The sequence below is a fragment of the Megascapheus bottae genome, chromosome 5 (assembly GCF_031878675.1).
Source record: "Megascapheus bottae isolate mThoBot1 chromosome 5, mThoBot2.hap1, whole genome shotgun sequence".
Classification (NCBI taxonomy): Eukaryota; Metazoa; Chordata; class Mammalia; order Rodentia; family Geomyidae; genus Megascapheus; species Megascapheus bottae.
In genome coordinates, this window is record NC_143513.1 from 59646505 (window position 1) to 59666517 (window position 20013).

At 38.0% G+C, this 20013-nt stretch overlaps 1 protein-coding gene across 1 annotated transcript in view; it reads left to right on the plus strand.

The window, feature by feature from the left end:
* Met (MET proto-oncogene, receptor tyrosine kinase) overlaps nucleotides 1-20013 on the plus strand; it is a 115495-nt gene that overhangs the window by 44942 nt on the left and 50540 nt on the right. The window contains exon 3 of the mRNA XM_090333188.1: nucleotides 15474-15665. Coding sequence (XP_090189314.1) covers nucleotides 15474-15665 — 192 coding nt within the window. The remainder of the gene's footprint in view (nucleotides 1-15473; nucleotides 15666-20013) is intronic.

Consider the following 20013-nt stretch of genomic DNA (forward strand, 5'->3'; position numbering starts at 1 on the left):
GCAGTCAGCATTAAAATTTGCCTCAGTTGAAACAATTTTCTTTATGAATCACTGTCACTCGTGGCTGTGATTGAAGTGCAATATGAAGACTGGTAACTGAAACCACATGGGCTCAGCCTGCCTTACATCTGATTCACCTTAGGAAATGATGCTACAGGAACAAATGTTTTAACACTTGGAAGTCTAAAGTCAATGTCAACATGGAATTCTAAGTCTTTGGAATGCTAGTGATTCCTTGAGAAGAAGGTGATTATATATTTACTTACGCACTTATATTTTTCTGCATGTAAATTCAAGCACAAAATTATATTCTCCTCCAAATATGTTCTCTTCATTAATACAACTTCTGTCAAGACCTGGTGCAACTTTCCTCCCCTGCCATGAGCCTGCTCCAACTGCGTCAGCCACATCTATTTTATAATTTTTCTCATCTTGTCCCATTTACTATCTATCTGAGCAATGTCTTCAGAGTGTACCTGTCATTGCATTATGAGGAATTCTGTGTGATGATCTCTTGTCTCCCTGTGAGCACAGTGCCTTCAAAAATGGAATTGAGGCAGAAGTGTGTATGATAGTTGGAAACTATGATCTGTTTCTGCAAGTAAGCATGACTTTTACATTTTTAAAGGGTTACAAATCCACAGGGAAAAAAATGAAACATGCCACAAGCACCATATGGCCCACAAAGACTATACTATTTTTCTATCTGTTAAAAAATTATCTAGCCAAGTTCCCATGATTTATACCAACTCAAATGAAAGGTCATAAGACTCCATGTTAACCCAAAGCTGGGCAAGGTTACTCAGGTCTGTCATCTGCACTGTAGGCTGAGATTAGGGGCTCAAAGTTCCAGGCTAGTCAAAGAAAAATGTCCACAAGACCCCATCTCAACCACTAAAAGTTGAGCATACTAGTGTATCCCTGTTATCCCATTAAGAATAATAAATAGGATTGTAGAACAAGCCATCCTGGTGACAAAAAAAATACACTGTCACAAAAGGAGTCAGAATAAAAAGGAGATGGCCCTATGACTCAAACGATAGAGTGCTTACCTAGCTTTCCTTGCCTCTCATAGCTCAGACGTCTCAGGAGTTCCTCGTACAGTGTCACTTTCACACTAGCTTCCATTTTTCTGGCCATCTTCTGTATACGTCACCATGTGTCCTTTAAGGAGAACAGTTATTGATCCTAGGGCCCAACACTAAATATAGGATAATTTCACTACATATAATTAATTAAGGATCTATCCAGGATAGATCCTAGGTAGATAATCCTAATTATATATCGAAGAGCCTTTTTTCCTAGTAAGATCACATTTTAACATTCCAGGTAGACATGAATATTGGGCAAATACTAACTTACTAGGACTCTCCATAAATACATTATTAAATAAATGTGTGGTACTGAATTCACTCAAGTTGAAATTTAAATTCTTTGAAGCTGGGCGTTGGTGACATACACCTGTAATCCTAGTTACTCAGGAGGCTGGGATCTGAGGATCGTAGTTCAAAGCCAGCCCAGGCACAAACGTCTATGAGACTCTTATCTGCAATTAACGACCAGAAAACAGGAAGTGGTACTGTGGCCTAAGTGATAGAGCACTATCCTTGAGCTGAAGAGCTCAGGAATAACACCCAGACCCAGAGTTCAAGCTCCAAAACCTACAAAAAAAAATGTATAGACATGTATGTTTTCCACTTTACAAATGAATTACTGAGTCTTGGGGAGCTATGTGTTCTAAATCTACTGAGCTAGTAAAGACAGGGCCACTCCTGAGCCTTGTTAGTCTCTTTTAGATTAGTGATTTCCATGACAAGTTATTTGAAGGGCATTATACTTAAAGACAGAAAAGTGAGCCTGAGGAAGGAAATTCAAGAATCAAGGAAATTAGATTATGGGAGGCAAAAGAATATGTTTCCTTTTCATTCAATAGGAATCAATGAGTGAATATGAATGACAAAGGAAAAGAAATAATAATGGCTGAGACTCAAGCTTAGAAGTGTCAGGGGCACCATGGAAAACAGAACTTAAGAAGAAAAATTTTAATTTGGGAAAGAAAACAATGAGTTTGGATGTGAGCAATGGCCTATTCAGACATAGCCTTGTTGTAGATCTGGGCTGCTCCTCAGGAGGACAATTTTCATGGTATAAATCTAGGTAATCCCCATGCAGCTGCAAGGGAAGAAGCGGTCACATTCATCACCTCGCGTATCATGGACGCTGAACCAGAAGCCTGGTTATGCTGTGTTCGTGACTCTCCAGGTTGTGCGTACAGCCCTATCTTCCTACCAGTTCCTTCCTTCAGTTTCACTCCACAGCAAATTCTCATACTTCAGATGAGGTCTCAAGTGGGTCTGACGCAGGGCTGTGAAAGCCATGGCAGGGTTACTGCATCAAAGGTTACTTAACCAATGGGAGTCAGTGGAAGAACTAGAGTGCTTGTCTTCTCCTGAGCACATCAGACTGAGTGCTCTTCAAAGTACAAAACAAGGTCAGATCGTTAGGGCTGGATCATACCATCCTTTCACAGGCATTAAAAACCCTGAAGGGAAGGGCCCACTCTGTCCCCAAACTGCCTTCTGCACTGTACAGAGAATCCAGGCTTTAGTGTCAACAGTTTAGACCTTGGAGTGACTGAGTAAATTTAATTATGTTTGTAGGAAACATAACCAAACACTGAAGTCCAGAGCCCCTTGCCTCTGCTTTCAGTCAGATCCACACCACCCCTCTCCAGTCCTGCAGAGAAGAGACTTTGGGAATGCATTTAGGAAAGAAAACTAAGTGAGATTCTTAACATTATTGAAGTAGTTTTTAACCATCTATATGAACAGTTCTACAAACAGAAAAACTTCTAGTTTGAGGTATACATTTCCCAGAAAATCATTACTAGATTACAAAGCATGGCTATCAAAATTCTTCTGGCAAGTTTAGTCATGATCAATCTGGCAGTGGTATTTCAAAATACTACACTTGTCTGCAATGCTAGGCTTGGCAGTACACACCTAGAATCCTATCACTTAAAGAGATAGAGACAGTATTTTGATTTTGAAGCCAACCTGGCCAGCTTAGTTTATGTAGTTCCTGCTCTAGCTCAAAGACAAACAATGCAACAAAAAAAAATTGCAATCACAATGATGATACGTGCCTGTGATCCTAGCTCTGAAGAGGTTGAATGTGAGAATATAGAGTTTGAAGCCAACTGAATTTCAGGCCAGCCTCAGTGACACTGTACTTGCCCTATCTCAAAAACAAATCAAAACAAAGAAGTTTATCTGCAAGACTGATTCAAACTATCTATAGATGAGCTAAATCCATCCTATAGATCAATTAAAAGAACCACTATTTTAAATTTATCACATCCATAATTATACTAAATTAAATATAATTGCATATTCACTGCATACATCACAGTGTTAATTAGAGGAAACACTTGGAGTCAAATGTATTAAAGTATATAACACTTCTATTTTCTTTTTATGAAAAAAAACTGTATGTGTGAGTCAGGTAAAAAATACTTGGCAAAACTCATGAAAAGGCAGAAAAAAGTTCATGAAATTAATTAAAGTATTGAATACAGTCTTATAAGTTATAAAATGTTTCCTATTATTAACTCTGTCAACATGTAAGATTGTGGGTCAAAGTATGTTTGCCAACAGATACTTTTAAAAATAAAACAGGGTGTTTGTCATTGGTTCACAGGTTTACATAATTATTTTGTGAGAGACTAGTACGTAAAAAGCCTGATATTTTAAAATTCCATATAGGAAATTTTGAAGGCGGTTATGGTGGTTGAAGGTCAATGATGGTTGACTTATTTGGTAGCCTGAATAGCCCAGGCTGTGATGTCATTTGACACTGGATGGTCAGAAATTTGGTGACTGTAAATGACCAGGCTGAAAAACTTTCATGTAGAACTGGAAGAAAACTAAAGTCAGTTTCATCTATGTTCAGATAAGGAGCCAAGTTTGATAGAAGTCTAGGCCTATGGTTAAGCTTCATGACCACTCAATGCCTGATGTCCTCCTAGATTTGCTGTCGTGTAATTAGATGAATATTTGTAAAATGCTTCTAATAGTGTTTCATGTAGTGTAAATGCTGGAAATCACTGAACTAAAACTAAGTCTCAAAGAGATCAAGTGCCTAAGATCAGGCAAGCCATCAAAGCTTAACGGGGTAGGTCAAATCCTGTCCCCTCAGTATCACCATTCTACTCTGTCAGGTGCTTAAGGCATTCCTAGATCATGAGTTTGCCACAAGAACACTGAAGAAACCCAGGAGTTAGAAGTGGGATGTAATGCAGGGATATAAGCTGTGAAATCAGTAACCAACACAGCTCATTGACTTGTGGAAAGGTCAAAAAATGAAGCAGTATGCTTTAGAAACCATAATCCACTGCACAAATGTTATTGGCATTATTATTTTAAGCTAAGAAACCCTATGACAATGTTTCAAACCACTAAGGACATTAAGGAGTGAAGAAGGGGGAAGTTCTTGAATGGCTCATTCTACTTTCTCATGTCCCATTTCTTTCTTCTAAAATTTTATGATGTATACTCTACATATGCAAAAGAAGTATAGATTATATGTACACACATATGTGGATAAGTATAAAGCCAACACTCACATATTTAAAGAATATATTATAATGCTTAGTAAATACTTTTATTATCTTTAAGTAGATGTACAAAAGTTACCATTTAACAAAGTAGTTTTTGAATACAATATATCTTGATGTTACCCCTTCCAACATTCTCACCAATCCTTCCCCTGCCCAGTCCTTCCCTCATTCTTTTTTTCTCATATATTTTGTTGTAATTAAAGGAAGGGTTGCATTATATTCTCCAGATAGAAGGTGCATTATTTCACATACATTGATACCCTTTCTCATTTCTTGGTCCCCATTTCCCTCCCCCCCACCTCTCATCTTGTTTCCCCCCCTTCCCTATCCAAATTCAAATAACCAAATACAAATATATCCAATATATCAGATAACAAAGTGAGATACTGTAACAATATGAGATAACCAAGGGACACCAAAAGAGATGACAGATAACATAGTACATTAAGGACAACAATCACTCGTTATATGGCTTTTGTTTCTATATCCTAGAGGTCCTTTCATTTAGTGTCATACTATATGGCCTTATGTATCTAGGTTTTGCTCTACTGCAAATCTCTGCTAGGAGAGCCCAAGGTTTCTACTGATTATGACAAATGAGGGAAACCATTGAGCCTAAGTTCCTTTGAGTCTGGCTTACTTCACTTAATATGATTTTTCTAAGTCTTTCCATTTCCTAACAAATGGGGCAATGTCATTCTTTCTGACAGCAGCATAGAGTTCCATTGTGTACAAATACCATATCTTGTTGATCCACTCATCAACTGAGTGACATCTGGGTTAGTTCCATACCTTTGCTATGGTAAATAGTGCTGCAATGAACATCGTTGTGCTAGTGGATTTAGTATGTCCTTCTTTCTGGACATTTGGGTAAATGCCAAGTAGTGGAATTGCTGGGTCATAGGGGAGCTCTATGTTTAGTCTTTTGAGGCACTGCCATACTGCTTTCCATAGTGGTTGAAGGAGTTTGCACTCCCACCAACAGTGTAGTAGTGATCCCTCCTGGCCACATCCCCTCCAGCATCTGCTATTATTCGTTTTCCTGATCCTGGCCATTCTAACTGGAGTGAGGTGGAATCTTAGAGTCGTTTTGATTTGCATTTCTTTTATGACCAGAGATGTTGAGCATTTATTCATGTGTCTATATAGGCCATTTTTATTTCTTCTTCAGAGAAGACTCTTTTTAAGTTTTTGGCCGATCTTTTAATGGGATGGTTGTTAGTTGGAGATTAGTTTTGGAGTGATTCAATTTTTTGAGCTGTTGATATATTTTAGATATGAGGCCTTTGTCCGTTGTTTGGTTGGTGAAGATCTTCTCCCACTCTGTAGGCTTCCTAATTAATTTACTAGCTATGTCCTTTGCCATACAAAAGCTCTGCAGTTTAATGCAGTCCCACTTATCCAGCCTTTGATTTGTTGTGATTCTTGGTCCTTATTAAGAAAGCGTCAACCTGTGCCAAGGAGGCCTAGTGTATCTCCTATTCCTTCTTGTAAAGTTTTCAGTGTGTCGGCTTTTTCCTCGAGGTCTTTGATCCATTTGGAGTTAATTCTAGTGCAGGGTGACAAAGAAGGATCCAACTTTAGTTTTCTGCAGGTTCTTAACCAGTTCTGCCAGCACCACTTGTTGAAGAGGCTGCCTTTCTTCCATTCTATTTTTTGGCTCCCTTGTCAAAGATTAGGTGGCCATAGGTCTGTGGTTTAATATCTGGGTCCTCAGTTCTATTCCGCTGGTCTTCAGGCCTGTTCCTGTGCCAGTACCAAGCTGTTTTGATAATTATAGCTCTGTAATAGAGTCTAAAGTTTGGTATTGAAATTCCTCCTGTGCTGTTCTTTCTGCTAAGTAGTGTTTTTGCTATACGGCGTCTTTTATTATTCCATATGAAATTTTGGATTGCCTCTTCTATTTCTTTAAAGAATGACATTGGGATATTGATGGGTATTGTGTTGAATTTGTAGGTATCCCTTGGCAAGATTGTCAAGGGATACCAACCCAGGATCATGAGAGGTTTTTCCATTTCCTCAGTTCTGCTTTAATTTCCTTTTTCAGGGTTTTAATGTTTTCATCAAAAAGGTCCTTTACATTCTTAGTTAAGCTAATTCCTAGATACTTTATTTTCTTTGAGGCTATTGCAAAAGGAGTTGCTTTCCTGATTGTTGCCTCATTCCTCTCACTGTTGGCATAGAGGAAGGCAGTTGATTTTTGAGGGCTAATTTTATACCCTGCTACCTTTCCAAAGTTTTGAATCAGCTCAAGGAGCTTGGGAGTGGAGTCTATAGGATTCTTTAAATACAGGATCATGTCATCTGCAAAGAGGAAAAGTTTCACTTCCTCTTTCCCTATTTGGATCCCCTTTATGCTTGCTTCCCTAGAGGGAATGGCTTTAGCTTTTCACCATTAAGTATAATACTAGCTGTGGGTTTGTCATATATAGCCTTTATTATATTGAGGAATGTTCCATGGATTCCTAGTTTCTCCAGAGCTTTTAACATAAAGGGGTGTTGGATCTTGTCAAATGCCTTTTCTGCATCTATTGAGACAATCATGTGATTTTTGTCCTTGCTCCTGTTGATGTGTTGAATTATATTAATTGATTTGCGTATGTTGAACCAGCTTTGCCTCCCTGTAATGAATCCTGTTTGATCATAGTGTATAATTTTTTTGATGAATTGTTGTAGACGGTTGGCTAGTATTTTGTTGAGAAGTTTTGCATCGATAATCATCAAAGAAATAGTTCTCTTTCTTTGATGAATCTCTGTCTGGTTTGGGGATGAGGGTTATACTGGCTTCATAGAATGAGTTTGGTAAAGAGCCTTCATTTTCAATTTTGTTAAAGAGCTTGAGGAGTATTGTTGTGAGCTCTGCTTTGAAGACCTTATAGAATTCAGCTGTGAATCCATGTGACCCTGGGCTTTTCTTAGGTAGAAGGTCTCTTATTGCCATTTCTATTTTAGTGCTTGAAATAGGCCTGTTTAGTTGGTTTAGTTCTTCTTGGTTCAGTGTGGGTATATTAATATTGGCTAGAAATTCATCCATTTCTTCTAGATTCTCAAATTTGTTGGCATAAAGGTTTGAGAAGTATTCCCTCATGATACTCTGGATCTTGGTAATTTCTGTCGTGATATTACCATTTTCATCTGTGATTTTGTTTATTTCGGTATGCTCCCTTCTTTTTTTGGTAAGATTTGCTAAAGGTCTGTCAATTTTGTTAATTTTTTCAAAGAACCAACCCCTTGTTTTGTTGATTCTTTCTATAGTTTTTTTTTTACTCCAATTCATTTAATTCTGCTTTGATTTTAATAATTTTCTTCCTTCTAGTGGGATTAGGGTTGGTTTGTTGCTCTTTTTCCAGGAGCTTAAGGTGACACATTAAATTATTGGTTTGTGATTTTTTCTAATTTGTTATTATAGGCACTCAGAGCTGTAAATTTTCCTCTGAGTACTGCCTTTGCCGTCTCCCCAAGGAGCTGGTATTTTGTGTGCTCCTTTTTGTTAAATTTCATAAACTGTTGGATTTCTGTTCTGATCTTGATGACCCATTGGTGATTCAACAATATGTTGTTCAGTCTCTATGAGTTACAGGGTTTTCATTGGTAGAGATAGGTGTTCAGTTCCAATTTGATGCCCTTGTGGTCTGAGAGAGTGCAGGGAATAATTTCACTGTTTCTGAATCTGCCCAGGTTTGTTTTATGCCCTAAAATGTGGTCTATTTTGGAAAATGTTCCATGTGCTGCTGAAAAAAACGTATATTGTGTTGTTGCTGGGTGGAATAATCTACAGATGTCTGTTAGCTCTAGTTGGTCTATGCAGTTCGAATCTAAGGTTTCTCTGTTGAGTTTTTGCCTGGTTGATGTGTCCATAGGTGAGAGTGGTGTCCTTCCCTCATTCTTAATTCTGCAGGATATATACTTGATTCTTGACTTCATTTGCTCACTCTCCTCCTCATTTGCTTACCCCTTCCCTGCTAATCCCACTGCACCCCTTTCAAGTACCCACTTCCTAGTATTTTATTTTGCTGAACTTTGCCTTTTTTTTTTTTGATGCCTCCCATGTATCTCATCACACCATAATCGCTCTTTGGCTCAGAAAAAAAGGTAAATGATTGTTAATTCTGCATTTATCTTCCCTTTGTCTGTCACTGCACTACACTTGTGTGTATATATGTGCCTAAATAATATATTTTATTGAATGAGTAAGGTTTTCCCCTCATTTCTTTTCCCTCATGACTCAAATACCTCAAGGTACATGCTGTTTTCCTGTGGTCTTACATTATCTATTTTATTCTTTGTCACATTTCTTTACAAAACATTTCAAATGACATAGGCAACATGTTTTATTGAAAGCAAAAGGGGGAGGTGATTTTAGAAGATAGAATTTGGTTTACTCGAGCAAGAAATGGGTGTCCAAGACAAGTAGATAGTACAATGTAAAGACACAAGACTGGGATCAGACCAGGGTCAGGATAACCACTCTGAGTTCTATTTTGGTACTAGATGGTCAACTATACCTTGTACCTTAATAAAGAAATGTATATGGAAGCAGAGTTGACTGCTATAGTGAGAAGATAGGTCATATATGGTGGCACACATGCTCAGAAAGCAGAGGCAGGGGCAGAAGAACCTCATGTTTGAGGCCATATAGCAAATTTGGGCTATATAGCAAGTTTCAGGCCAGCCTGGGCTACATAGAAGAAAACAAAATAAAAGGAAAAGTATTTCTACCACAGGGTTCTGCAAAGCAATTATGATTTTTTTTAAAGAATGACATCTCATGATAGCTTTCATGCAAAAGAAATAGGAGGCAGAAGTTGAGTGAAGGAGAAAATCCCAGCCTCAGCAGGGCTTGGGTGTGGATGCAAGGGCCAGGGTTGCTGGGAGCAGTGCTAGACAGAGTGCAGCAGGAATTCACCACTAGTTGGAATGGAAAAGGTCATAGAAAGATGTGTTAATGATGATCATAATTTAAAGTAATCTGAATGCACACATGGTCATATTCATTAACCAAAACATGCAATAAGGAGAGCTAGATATATGAGCCAAGCTAATTAGCATATCCCAAAATTATCTCAGCTGTTTTCCAGAAAATAATGATAATTCCAGTCCTAAAATGAGGAGTCTCTCTCTCTCTCTCTCTCTCTCTCTCTCTCTCTCTCTCTCTCTCTCTCTCTCTCTCTCTCTCTCTTTCTGACACACACACACACACACACACACACACACACACTGGGACTAGTTGTACATGCTACCAGTTCACTCTACCAGTGAATTATATCCACAGCCTCTATGATAAGATAATTTTGAGGGCTTTTTTGTAATAGTGAAATTTCAGAACATCTTCCAGAATAGTAAATACTTACAAAAGGCATTTATGAGCTTAAGAAGCAGAGGAAGGTGTATTCTGAGGCCAGTGTGAACTGAGTCCTGTGACTGAGTCCTGAATATAATATTTAAAAAAATACATTGCTATTCATCTGTGTGCAAATGCCTGACTCAGTTCTTAGCATGTCCTATATAGGGAGTAAAGACAGATTCCCTTCCTCCCTTGACTCCTCCCTAATCTTTTTCTCTCTGTCCTCCATTCTTTCCTTCTGTATCTCCTTGTTACTGTACAGAGTCACTCTGGCTCCTTCCTCCTTCTAGTCCAAAATTTCTGTAGAGTTCTTCAGTTCCCCAAAGCAACTTCAATTCCAGCCACTTTCTGCCAGCTATGCTCATCTGTGCCCAAATCAGAAGGCCTAATGACTTTGAAGAATGCATAAGTAGCAAGCAAATGTCTCTTCTTCCAGCTAAGCCCCAGCAACTATGTTTAGAGTATTAAAGCTAGACTGTGGCATCTTCCCTAGACCAATGGTAGTAGCTTTAAGAGATACTGTGCATCACACTAAGATCTAGCCATATTGGCACACAGCTCCACCATTGCTATGTGGAAAGCTTAATTTTATTCAACTGTATTATTGAAGCCCAAAGAGCATAGCAATATTTAAACCAGTACTTGCTGCCCTGGCCTATAACATTGAGTTGATCAGGATTCACAGCAGAAGGATCTTAAGAAAATCCCCTCTCCTGCACTGTTCCCAAACTCTCCTTTGCAGACCTTCCTGTGGAGAAAATAAAAATGTAAAAGATGTCAACCTCTCACTTTATGATTGCCACTTGAACTTGGCATGAGGTGTGTTTTCTTTAGCTCCAAATTGCACAATTTAAAAAAATCAGCAATTTCAGTAGATCCTTAACCAACATTGTGCAATGCCTTCACACTTGAGAATTTTATTGGAAAGTAAATGGCATAACTAGTCCTATTCATCCTTTAAAAATTACTACATGAACACGTCTGTATTTCCCAAAGAAAAAAACCATAAAGTGAAAAATACAATTATGGCATTAACCTTGACTTAGACTTCTATTATTTGGGCCTGGTCTGTATAGGAAGAGCTATACAGAGACTAAAGCCCTTAGTTGTATCAGTCTCTCCCATGTTAAAAAAAAAAATCAATGAGTTTGGAGGCCCTGTGCACAACACTTAGTCATCATTTGACCTCAAACCAATCCAGATCTCAAAGAAAATAAGGTAGGGAATAGGAGCATGGCCTAGCGGTAGAGTGCTTATCTAGCATGCACAAAGCCTTGGGTCTGATTTCTCACATACACAGAAAAAGCCAGAAGTGGGCTGGGAGTTTGGCCTAGTGGTAGAGTGCTTGCCTAGCATGCAAGAAGACCCAGGTTCGATTCCTCGGTACCACATACATAGAAAAAAGCTGGAAGTGGTGCTGAAGCTCAGTAGTAGAGCTCTAGCCTTGAGAAAGTCCAAGGTCAGTGCTCAGTCCCTGAGCTCAAACCCAGGACTGGCAAAAAAAAAAAAAAAGCAAAAGCCAGAAGTGGCACTGTGGCTCAACTAACAGGGCACAAGCCTTGAGCAAAAAGTGTCCAAGGACAGTGCCCAGACCCTGAGTTCAAGCACCAGGATTGGAAAAAAAAAAAAGATAGGGAATAGGCTCAATGTCTATTAGCATTTGCAGATACATTTATTTTCCACAAGTATTAGTAAATATTTACTGTGTGCCAGGTACCATGCAGAAAAAATGATAAGACAGCTTCTTCCTTTTGGGTAGTAGCATGCCAGTATTTTATAATCAAAGACAACTCTCACACAGCCAATATTTTGTATTGCAGCAAATCATTTTATATCACCAATTATTTTATTATCATTTAATTATTATTAAAATAATTGGTTTAGTGATTATTTTATGTCACAAATTCTTTTATATCATAGCAAATTATTTTATTTTGTTGTGAATCCAACAAGTGGTACTGTACCCAAAGTCAACTTTGAGACATTCTAGTTTCATGTTTGCCTCCTCAACTTAGAGGAAAAGATTAGGAACTAACAAGAAACAAAGTAAAGCTCCTAGAGTAGCCTAGCCCTGAAGTAAGTGGCCACTTCTGCCATGGAGCAACTTGATAGCCTTAGATTTAATATCAGTCTTTGCTCCTTTAAGCTGTTTCCCTTGGCGCTGGTTGTCTCTGCAAAATGGACCACTGATCACCTTTGGAAACTTAATTATCAATTAATCAATTACTATTGAGTTGCTGATATGACCCTGTTATCTGCTGCTCCTCAGAGCAATCCATAGCACTTCAGTGAAGTAAGTTTCTAATTAAATAGCAAACTGGCATCACTAATACATCCCAATAAATATCCAGGACTAAAACATTAACAAGAGTCAATAGGCTTACCAACTCTAAGACTTATAATTGGCTAAATTATAGCAATTCAAAATAAAGAAATAGTTGTTGATATGTAGAATAGAGCATTTTATGTGGCTTTTAATCATGAAAGTCACATTCCACCATGTGACAGATGATGAGGTTGTTGTACAGAAGACAAGCTAAATTGGTTTGTTCTTAAACAGTAAGGTAGCTTGAGATATACTATGTTAATTTTTTTAATTATTATAACATAATAGAATAATGGAGAATTTGTAACTTACTATTTTCCCAGAATTATTGCTCTATTCAAAAATGTATGTAAATGAACTTTTTCTCTACTTTCCTTCCAAGAGATAAATTTCCTTTACTTAATATAGCCTCCAGACAAATCACTCTATTTGTCCCTCATAAGCACTACCCCAGTTTTCTGCGGGGAAAATTAAAAGTTCAAATGATGTTGCTCATATCTTTATATTTGTCTTCATCAAACTACAATTGAATAACTTATTTATTCATTCAGTTAATACTTATTAGCTACAAACTAGCTACGAATATGTGGCATTTAGTCTACTACCTATATAACAGTGAGAGAATGGAGGCTGTTATTGCAAAGAGCCATCACAGGGGAAATTTCCCATTGTCTTATAACTGTATGAAGAAATATTAAGTTTTCACCATAACTATGCTAATCTGTCTGTGATACATAAGTAAAAAATATCATGAAAACTGCAGAAAAAAAGCATTTGACTCTGATATTAACATCAGGGCAGGTTCCTGGAAGATGGTAAACTAAAGTCTAAAGGAAGTGTAAGGGTTCATAAGGTGAGTGCAGATGAAAGCATTCATCCAAGAAGAGGAAACAGCATGTGCTATGGCTCTTAATAAAAGGATACATGGCATTTTTTGAAAACAGAAAGCAGGCTCAGAGAGCAGGAGAAGCTGGGTAGAGGTCAGATAAGGTGAAGTCTAGCCAGCTTTTGCTTTTCCTAAGAACAATGGCAAACATTATAAGTGTTTTAGGTAGAAAGGCTATAATCAAATGTGTACTGAGCAGGGGAAAAAGTCCTACTACAGAGGAGAGAACAAATCATCTGACAGGGGTGATGGTGGAAGCCAGCACTGTAATCCAGAATAAAAGGTGGTGGTATCTAAGGTGATAATTGTAGTGAGATTGTAGAGGAAGAGATATTTAGGAAATGAGACTGATGGGAACTGAAGATGGACTGCTTATGGGGGTTAAGGTGGAAGGAAAAATAAAGGATAACGCTTAGTTTTTGACTTGTGCGCCTGAACCATAACACCAAGAAGAGGAAGGTTGGTCAGGTTGAGCCTGAAATCTCTTAGATACATGAGTGGAGATACCGTGTGTGTGTGTGTGTGTGTGTGTGTGTGTGTGTGTGTGTGTGTGTGTGTGTGTTGGCTAAGTAGAAGACATCTTAGGAGAGAAAGAAAAATCCAGGGGAGAGAACGAAGAGCATGTGGAGGAGTGGTGATTAGGTGTGGCTTTAAGAAATTCTGGCATTAAAAACAAGATGAGGGGTAGGGTGGAGGGAGGGAAACTGGGACCAAGACAGGAGAAAGGGTATCAATGTTTGTGAAATAATGCACCTTCTCTCTGGTGAATATAATGTAACCTTTCTATTAATTACAATAAAAATATATGGAAAAAAATAAAAGAAATAAATAAAAGAAATTCTGGCATTGACCATTTGTAAGGAAATGGAAAGACTTTATTAAGTAAAGTAAGCCAGACTCAAAGAAACATAGGCTCAATGGTTTCCCTCATTTGTCATAATCAGTACAAACCTTGGGCTCTCCTAGCAGAGATTTGCAATAGAGCAAAACCTAGATACATATAGTATCTAGGCCATATAGTATGACACTAAATGAAAGGATCCCCAGGATATAGAAACAAAAGCCATATAATGAGTGATTGGTGTCCTTAATGTACTATGTTATCTCTCATCTCTTTTGCTGTCCCTTGGTTATCTCATGTTGATACAGTATTTCACCTTGTTATCTGATATATTGTATATATGCATATTTGGTTATTTGAAGACGGATAGGGAAGGGGGAAAACAAGATGAGGGGTGAGAGTGGGGGAGGGAAATGGGGACCAAGACATGAGAAAGTGTATCAATGTATGTGAAGTAATGCATCTTCTATCTGGTGAATATAATGTAACCTTTCTATTAATTACAATAAAAATATATGGAAAAAAAGAAATTCTGGCATCGATAGCCAGGCAAGGAGACACGAAGGCTGCATGAATTTAGACAATGGAAGCCAAATAATGCAGAAAAGACATAAACACTTCGGTCTGACAGGGAGACACAGAAAAAAAGAAGACTGGAGCATCAAGTTAAAGAAATGTTTAATTATCGTGTATCACTGAACAGTATTTTCGACTCCTTTTACATGAAATTGAACTATTTGGCTTTCAAAAAGGTTGTACTAAGACATTATATGATTAACTTCTTTTGTTTTTTGGCCAGTCTTTTGCTAAGTGATAACAAATATAGAAATTGCATTCAATATGTGCTCTTTTCTATTGTAAGACATTTGTATAAAGAAAGTTCATTTAATTTTTGTTACAGCTCTTCAATGTATGGTCTTTGACACACAGCATTTAAGCATTTGGGACCCGGATGTGACATGAATCCTTGAGTCTATGCTATTCTCTGTCTACCAATCAATTATTTACTGATCTCCATTCCCTATGCTCTCTCTGCATGAAAATGCACAAGGCACACATTTTCAAAATGTGGTTATCATATGACTCTAGTGTTTATTATTCCAGCTGAAATTCATCTTATAAGACCTGCCTGCTAGAAACATTACAATCAATATTAGTGGATGAAACATTTAAAGTAGTTTTAATAGCACCTGCTATGGTCCATCTTTTCATATGCACATATTGAGCCACAGTGCAAATTGTGGTAGTAAGGTTTGTCTCCAGTTTTCCAGTGTGTATATACACAACAGTTCTCAGAAAACTGGAAGCAATTCAGTCACTAGAAATATTTATGTCTGTCCGCATCTATTTGTCTGTTTGCCATTCCCCTCTAAGCTCTAAAAAGACACAGAGAATAGTTTGCTCCCAGCTTGTTTGCATCTGGACGCTCATGAATACTATGGCCATATTTTATTCCAGACACTTCTGAGAAATTCGTCAGGCTGTGAAGTGCACAGTGATGAATATCGGACAGAGTTTACCACAGCTTTGCAGCGCGTTGACTTATTCATGGGCCAATTCAACCGGGTGCTCTTAACATCCATCTCGACCTTCATTAAAGGAGACCTCACCATTGCCAATCTTGGGACATCGGAGGGTCGTTTCATGCAGGTGAGTGTTTTCTAGGTGTCTGTCCTTTGTTTGTGATGACACAGTTAATTTGGTTTTGTTTTTGCAGTCCGGAGTTTGTATGTTCTTACACAAAAATTACAGCTGAAGCTAGAGATGCAGTCTAAAAACTGAACAATACAGCCTCATCCACTTGTATGTGCATGGCTTATTTTTGCTAAGCTTTTGAAGCTTTCAGTTTGTGGTTGGTTGCTTTAACTTTTTTTTGTCTGGAATAGTTTGGGATTTTTTTTTCCATTCATAACTTGTATCACATGATTGGAAAGTAAAAATGAAACAATGAAAGCATTTCCAGGCGATGTTTTCCTATTCCAAGGGAAGCTGTGGATCAAAGGAGAGCTATTGTATGAACCGTGCGTCTCCATGAGAGGAAACATTCACATCATTGAGAAGCATTGGCAGGAGTTAGTAATAAGGGACGTGATCATCCAAATCTCATAGTGACTCTGGTACTCCTGACTCTGCAAGGCGATAGGGTCAAACACAAAGCAGTTCACCTATGACCTGGAGTGTAACCTAGTAGTAGAGTGCTTGCTTAGCATGCACAAAGTTTCAGGTTCAATTCCTCAGATGCCTATATAGAAAAAAAGCCAGAAGTGGTGCTGAGGCTCAAGTGGTAGAGCTTTAGCCTTGAGAAAACCCAAGCATAGTGCTCAGGCCCTGAGTTCAAGGCCCAGCACTGGAAAAAAAATTCAACTACTTAAAAAAAAAACCTGGTCTTATCAAGAAATATATTTCATGGCTAACAACATGATTTCTATACAGTAAAAAAAAAAAAAAAAAAAAAACCACACAGTTCAAATAGCACTTTGCAGAAGTTCAAGTGTTCAGGTGTTTGATTTATTTTACTGCTTTAGCAGTTATTGATACTTTCTCCATAAGTTCATTCGCAGGTACTTTAAAGTGAATGATGATGACATTGATGGAAATGGTGGATTCCTGTGAATAGAAGAACTTTCTGGTAAAAGGAAAAAGTCAGTTTATAGTTAGTTGTCTGTTTATAGTTAATGACCTATACAATTACAAAGAATTTGCAGAAACATGAGAGAAGCTGCCTTGTATTAGCTACATAATGTGCTCATAATTATGACTTATTTCCCTTTATTTCTGCTTTTGATTTTCTAAATTGTCCATTTTTCTCACCGATTCAGATTCATGCTAACATACTTTCTACAATCACTAAGGTTGAATGTTTTTTGTGTGTTTTTGCTTTGTTTTTTTCTTTTGCTAGTCCTGAGGCTTGAACTCAAGGCCTGAGCACTGTTGAGCTTTCTTAAGGCTAGAGCTCTACCACTTGAGCCACAGCACCACTTCTGGCATTTTCTATGTATGTGGTACTGAGGAATCGAACCTAGGTCTTTGTGCATGCTAGGCAAGCACTCTACCACTAGGCCAAACTCCCCACCCCCAGTTCAATTTTTTTAACATCCAAATGTTCCTAGTCTATTTCCAGATGCTAAAGTTCATTAACATCCCATTTCTTAAATAAATAAGAGTCTACTCTATCCAAGATATATAGATCAGTTTTATTAGAACAATTTATTATTGTCTACTACCAGGTATATTAAAAAGCTATAAAATATCATTACCAGCATCTAAAACAAAATGTGAAAATAAATGGACTTTTATTTCTTCATAGTCTTGGTGGTACTAATTTTTTTTAAATAGGTGACATTTAAGCCATAAATATGTTTTGTAAGCCGAACTTTGCTTTACTAGGCCTAAATAAGTGAAGCAAAGGAAACACAGGACCTGCCTTTAAAGAAATAAAATGCTGGCAGAATAGACAATAGTGCCTGTAAAAGAAAGGGGGGGGCAGCGCACAAGAGAAGCACAGAGGATTATTTATCAGACACTTGCCTAGAGTACTCCATTAAGTTTTATATAAACAAACCTGAAGCACTTGAAGAAGCAGACAGTCAACATCTCTGAAATCCAGATTGTTTACAGCAAATAATAGTGATAGGGAAGGGCTAGGAATAGAGCCAAGACAGTGGACCCTCCAGCGAGCTCTTCCAGAGCAATGACTTCCTACCAAGTTCTGTCAATGTTATGTCTGGGTTAGAACACTAAGTCTGCAGCCAGGCTGCATTTCTACAACTCTGGTTTTAATAAATACTATAGCGTTTCTGTTACAAAATAGCATGAGCATATTTTTTTCCTCCTCCAAAGACAGCTGCCACACATGAAAAGGAAAAGAAAAATGATTTTACTTCCTTCCTACGCTGCAGCCTAATGGCAAAGTTGCTTTGCAGTATCCCCCCACCCCCCTCCCCAAGAGATTTGCAGCTGTTTCTGCCCTTCCCATTGTGCTTGAGTTCAGCTCTGGCTGGGAACAGAGTCTGAAGCCCCAGCTGTTGGGTGCAAAGTGAATCAGGTATTTCACAGTGGTTATTTGATTAGAAAGAATTATATTGTTTAGCTAACAATAGGGTGAGCATGGCAAGGAAGACATTTTTAACATGTTCTTAACATTTATACAAGTGTAACTTATCTCATCCAGGTGCAGCTACTCTAAATACACTGAGGGTACATACATGTGAGTCTCTATCTGCAGAACTGTGTCAATATAGATTTCAAGAACGGGTTTGATTTATGTGATCACTCTCTTGGGATGCTTTGAAGTAAAATAATACGATGAGCGATGTTTGAGATAGTATGAGTAAACAGTAAGAATGAGCCTTCTTGCAAAGCATAAGGAGTGGAGAAATGAGCGAGGCTGAGCAGCCTGCAGGACTATGTGGGAGAGGGAGGAGGGATTCTCATGAAGATCACAGGACTAATCATAAGGATTGCCTGGTCCCTTCTTCTGAGCTCCTTGGCTAATCTACATCCAAACAATGCTGGCTTGACTTTTTTTCTTCTGTCTTTCTTTACAGAACTCTTATAAGGCCTTTAATCTCTAAATGCAAAGCCTTGCTATTAAAATATTTGTGCATGACTATCAGGCCATAGAAAGTGAAAGGGTCCAGGATGGGGGTGGGGCGAGAGTGCTGGAAGCCTTTCTAAGTCTTGTTTCAAGTTCAGCTTCACAGACATTTACCAGCAACCACTCTGTGCCTGGGTACAACCACCACTGCCAGTAGACTCTATGGTACATTCTTCATTCTTCCTCCATTCCCTTTTTCCTTGTTTCCCAATTCCTTAATAGATATTAACATTCAATACCCTCTCTCTTCTGCCCTTACCTGGACAAGTAGAGACCAGAAATAAACAGAGATAAGAATCTACTAAAAAGACATCCTTTCTCTGACCATTGCTTCAGAAATTATGCCTGTAATCCATGAACCTGAGGAAAATGACCCCTACCCATTAAGAATTCATGCACCTGTTGACTTGCTGTTTGTGCCACCAATATGACAAGTCAGTTATAAAATAATATGGACATATTTTCATTGTAAGCCTGGTAAACACATCACATTTGGAATTGCTGTTATTATACACTATGTAGACACAGATCATGAATTCAGCAATATTTGTGAGTATCAGGCAGAGACAAAGGCAAATGAACCTTAAACTCAAACATCATTTCTCTTTGGGGGTTGGTAATTCACCCATCTCTTTTATAAAACATTCAGATAAAACTTTTATCTGCCTTTTAAAAAAAAGAAGTTGACATAGCTGGATCAGTTGTGTTCCTGCAGAGGAACACTGCTGATCCACTTTTTCAGAAAAAAATAGATTCTCATGAGCTCTGAAATTTCTTCTGAACAAAAGTAAAAAACAAACAAAATAGTCAGGCGTAGTGGCTCATGCCTGTAATCCTAGCAACTCAGGAGGCTGAGATCTGAGAATCAAGGTTCAAAGCCAGCCTGGGCACTAAAGTCCATGAGACTCTTATCTCCAATTAACCACTAGAAAACAGGAAATGATGCTATGGCTCAAGGGTAGGACGATATCCTTGAGCTGAAGAGCTCAGGGACAATGTCCATGCCCAGGGTAGGATAGTAGCCTTGAGCTGAAAAGCTCAAGGACAGTGCCCAGGCCCAGAGTTCAAGATCCACAACTGACAAAAATAATAATAATAATAATACAACAGCCAAAATTTACTGTAAGTAATCATAATTTCAGGGTTACATCTACAACTAAATACTTGCTCATGAAGGACATATATTTTCTACACTATCACAAACATAGAAATGTAAAACACCATAAATATTTGAAAGCAGGAGAATAATGTGTAGCTTTTCTTTGTTTTGTTTTTGGGTAACAAGGAGGAATTAGGGTTTCTTGCATGGATTCATTTTCAAAAATCAAAAGACAGTGTAAGACATGAAATGTATTTACCTATAGTTACTGAACTTTTCCACATTAACAACAGGTATTTTCT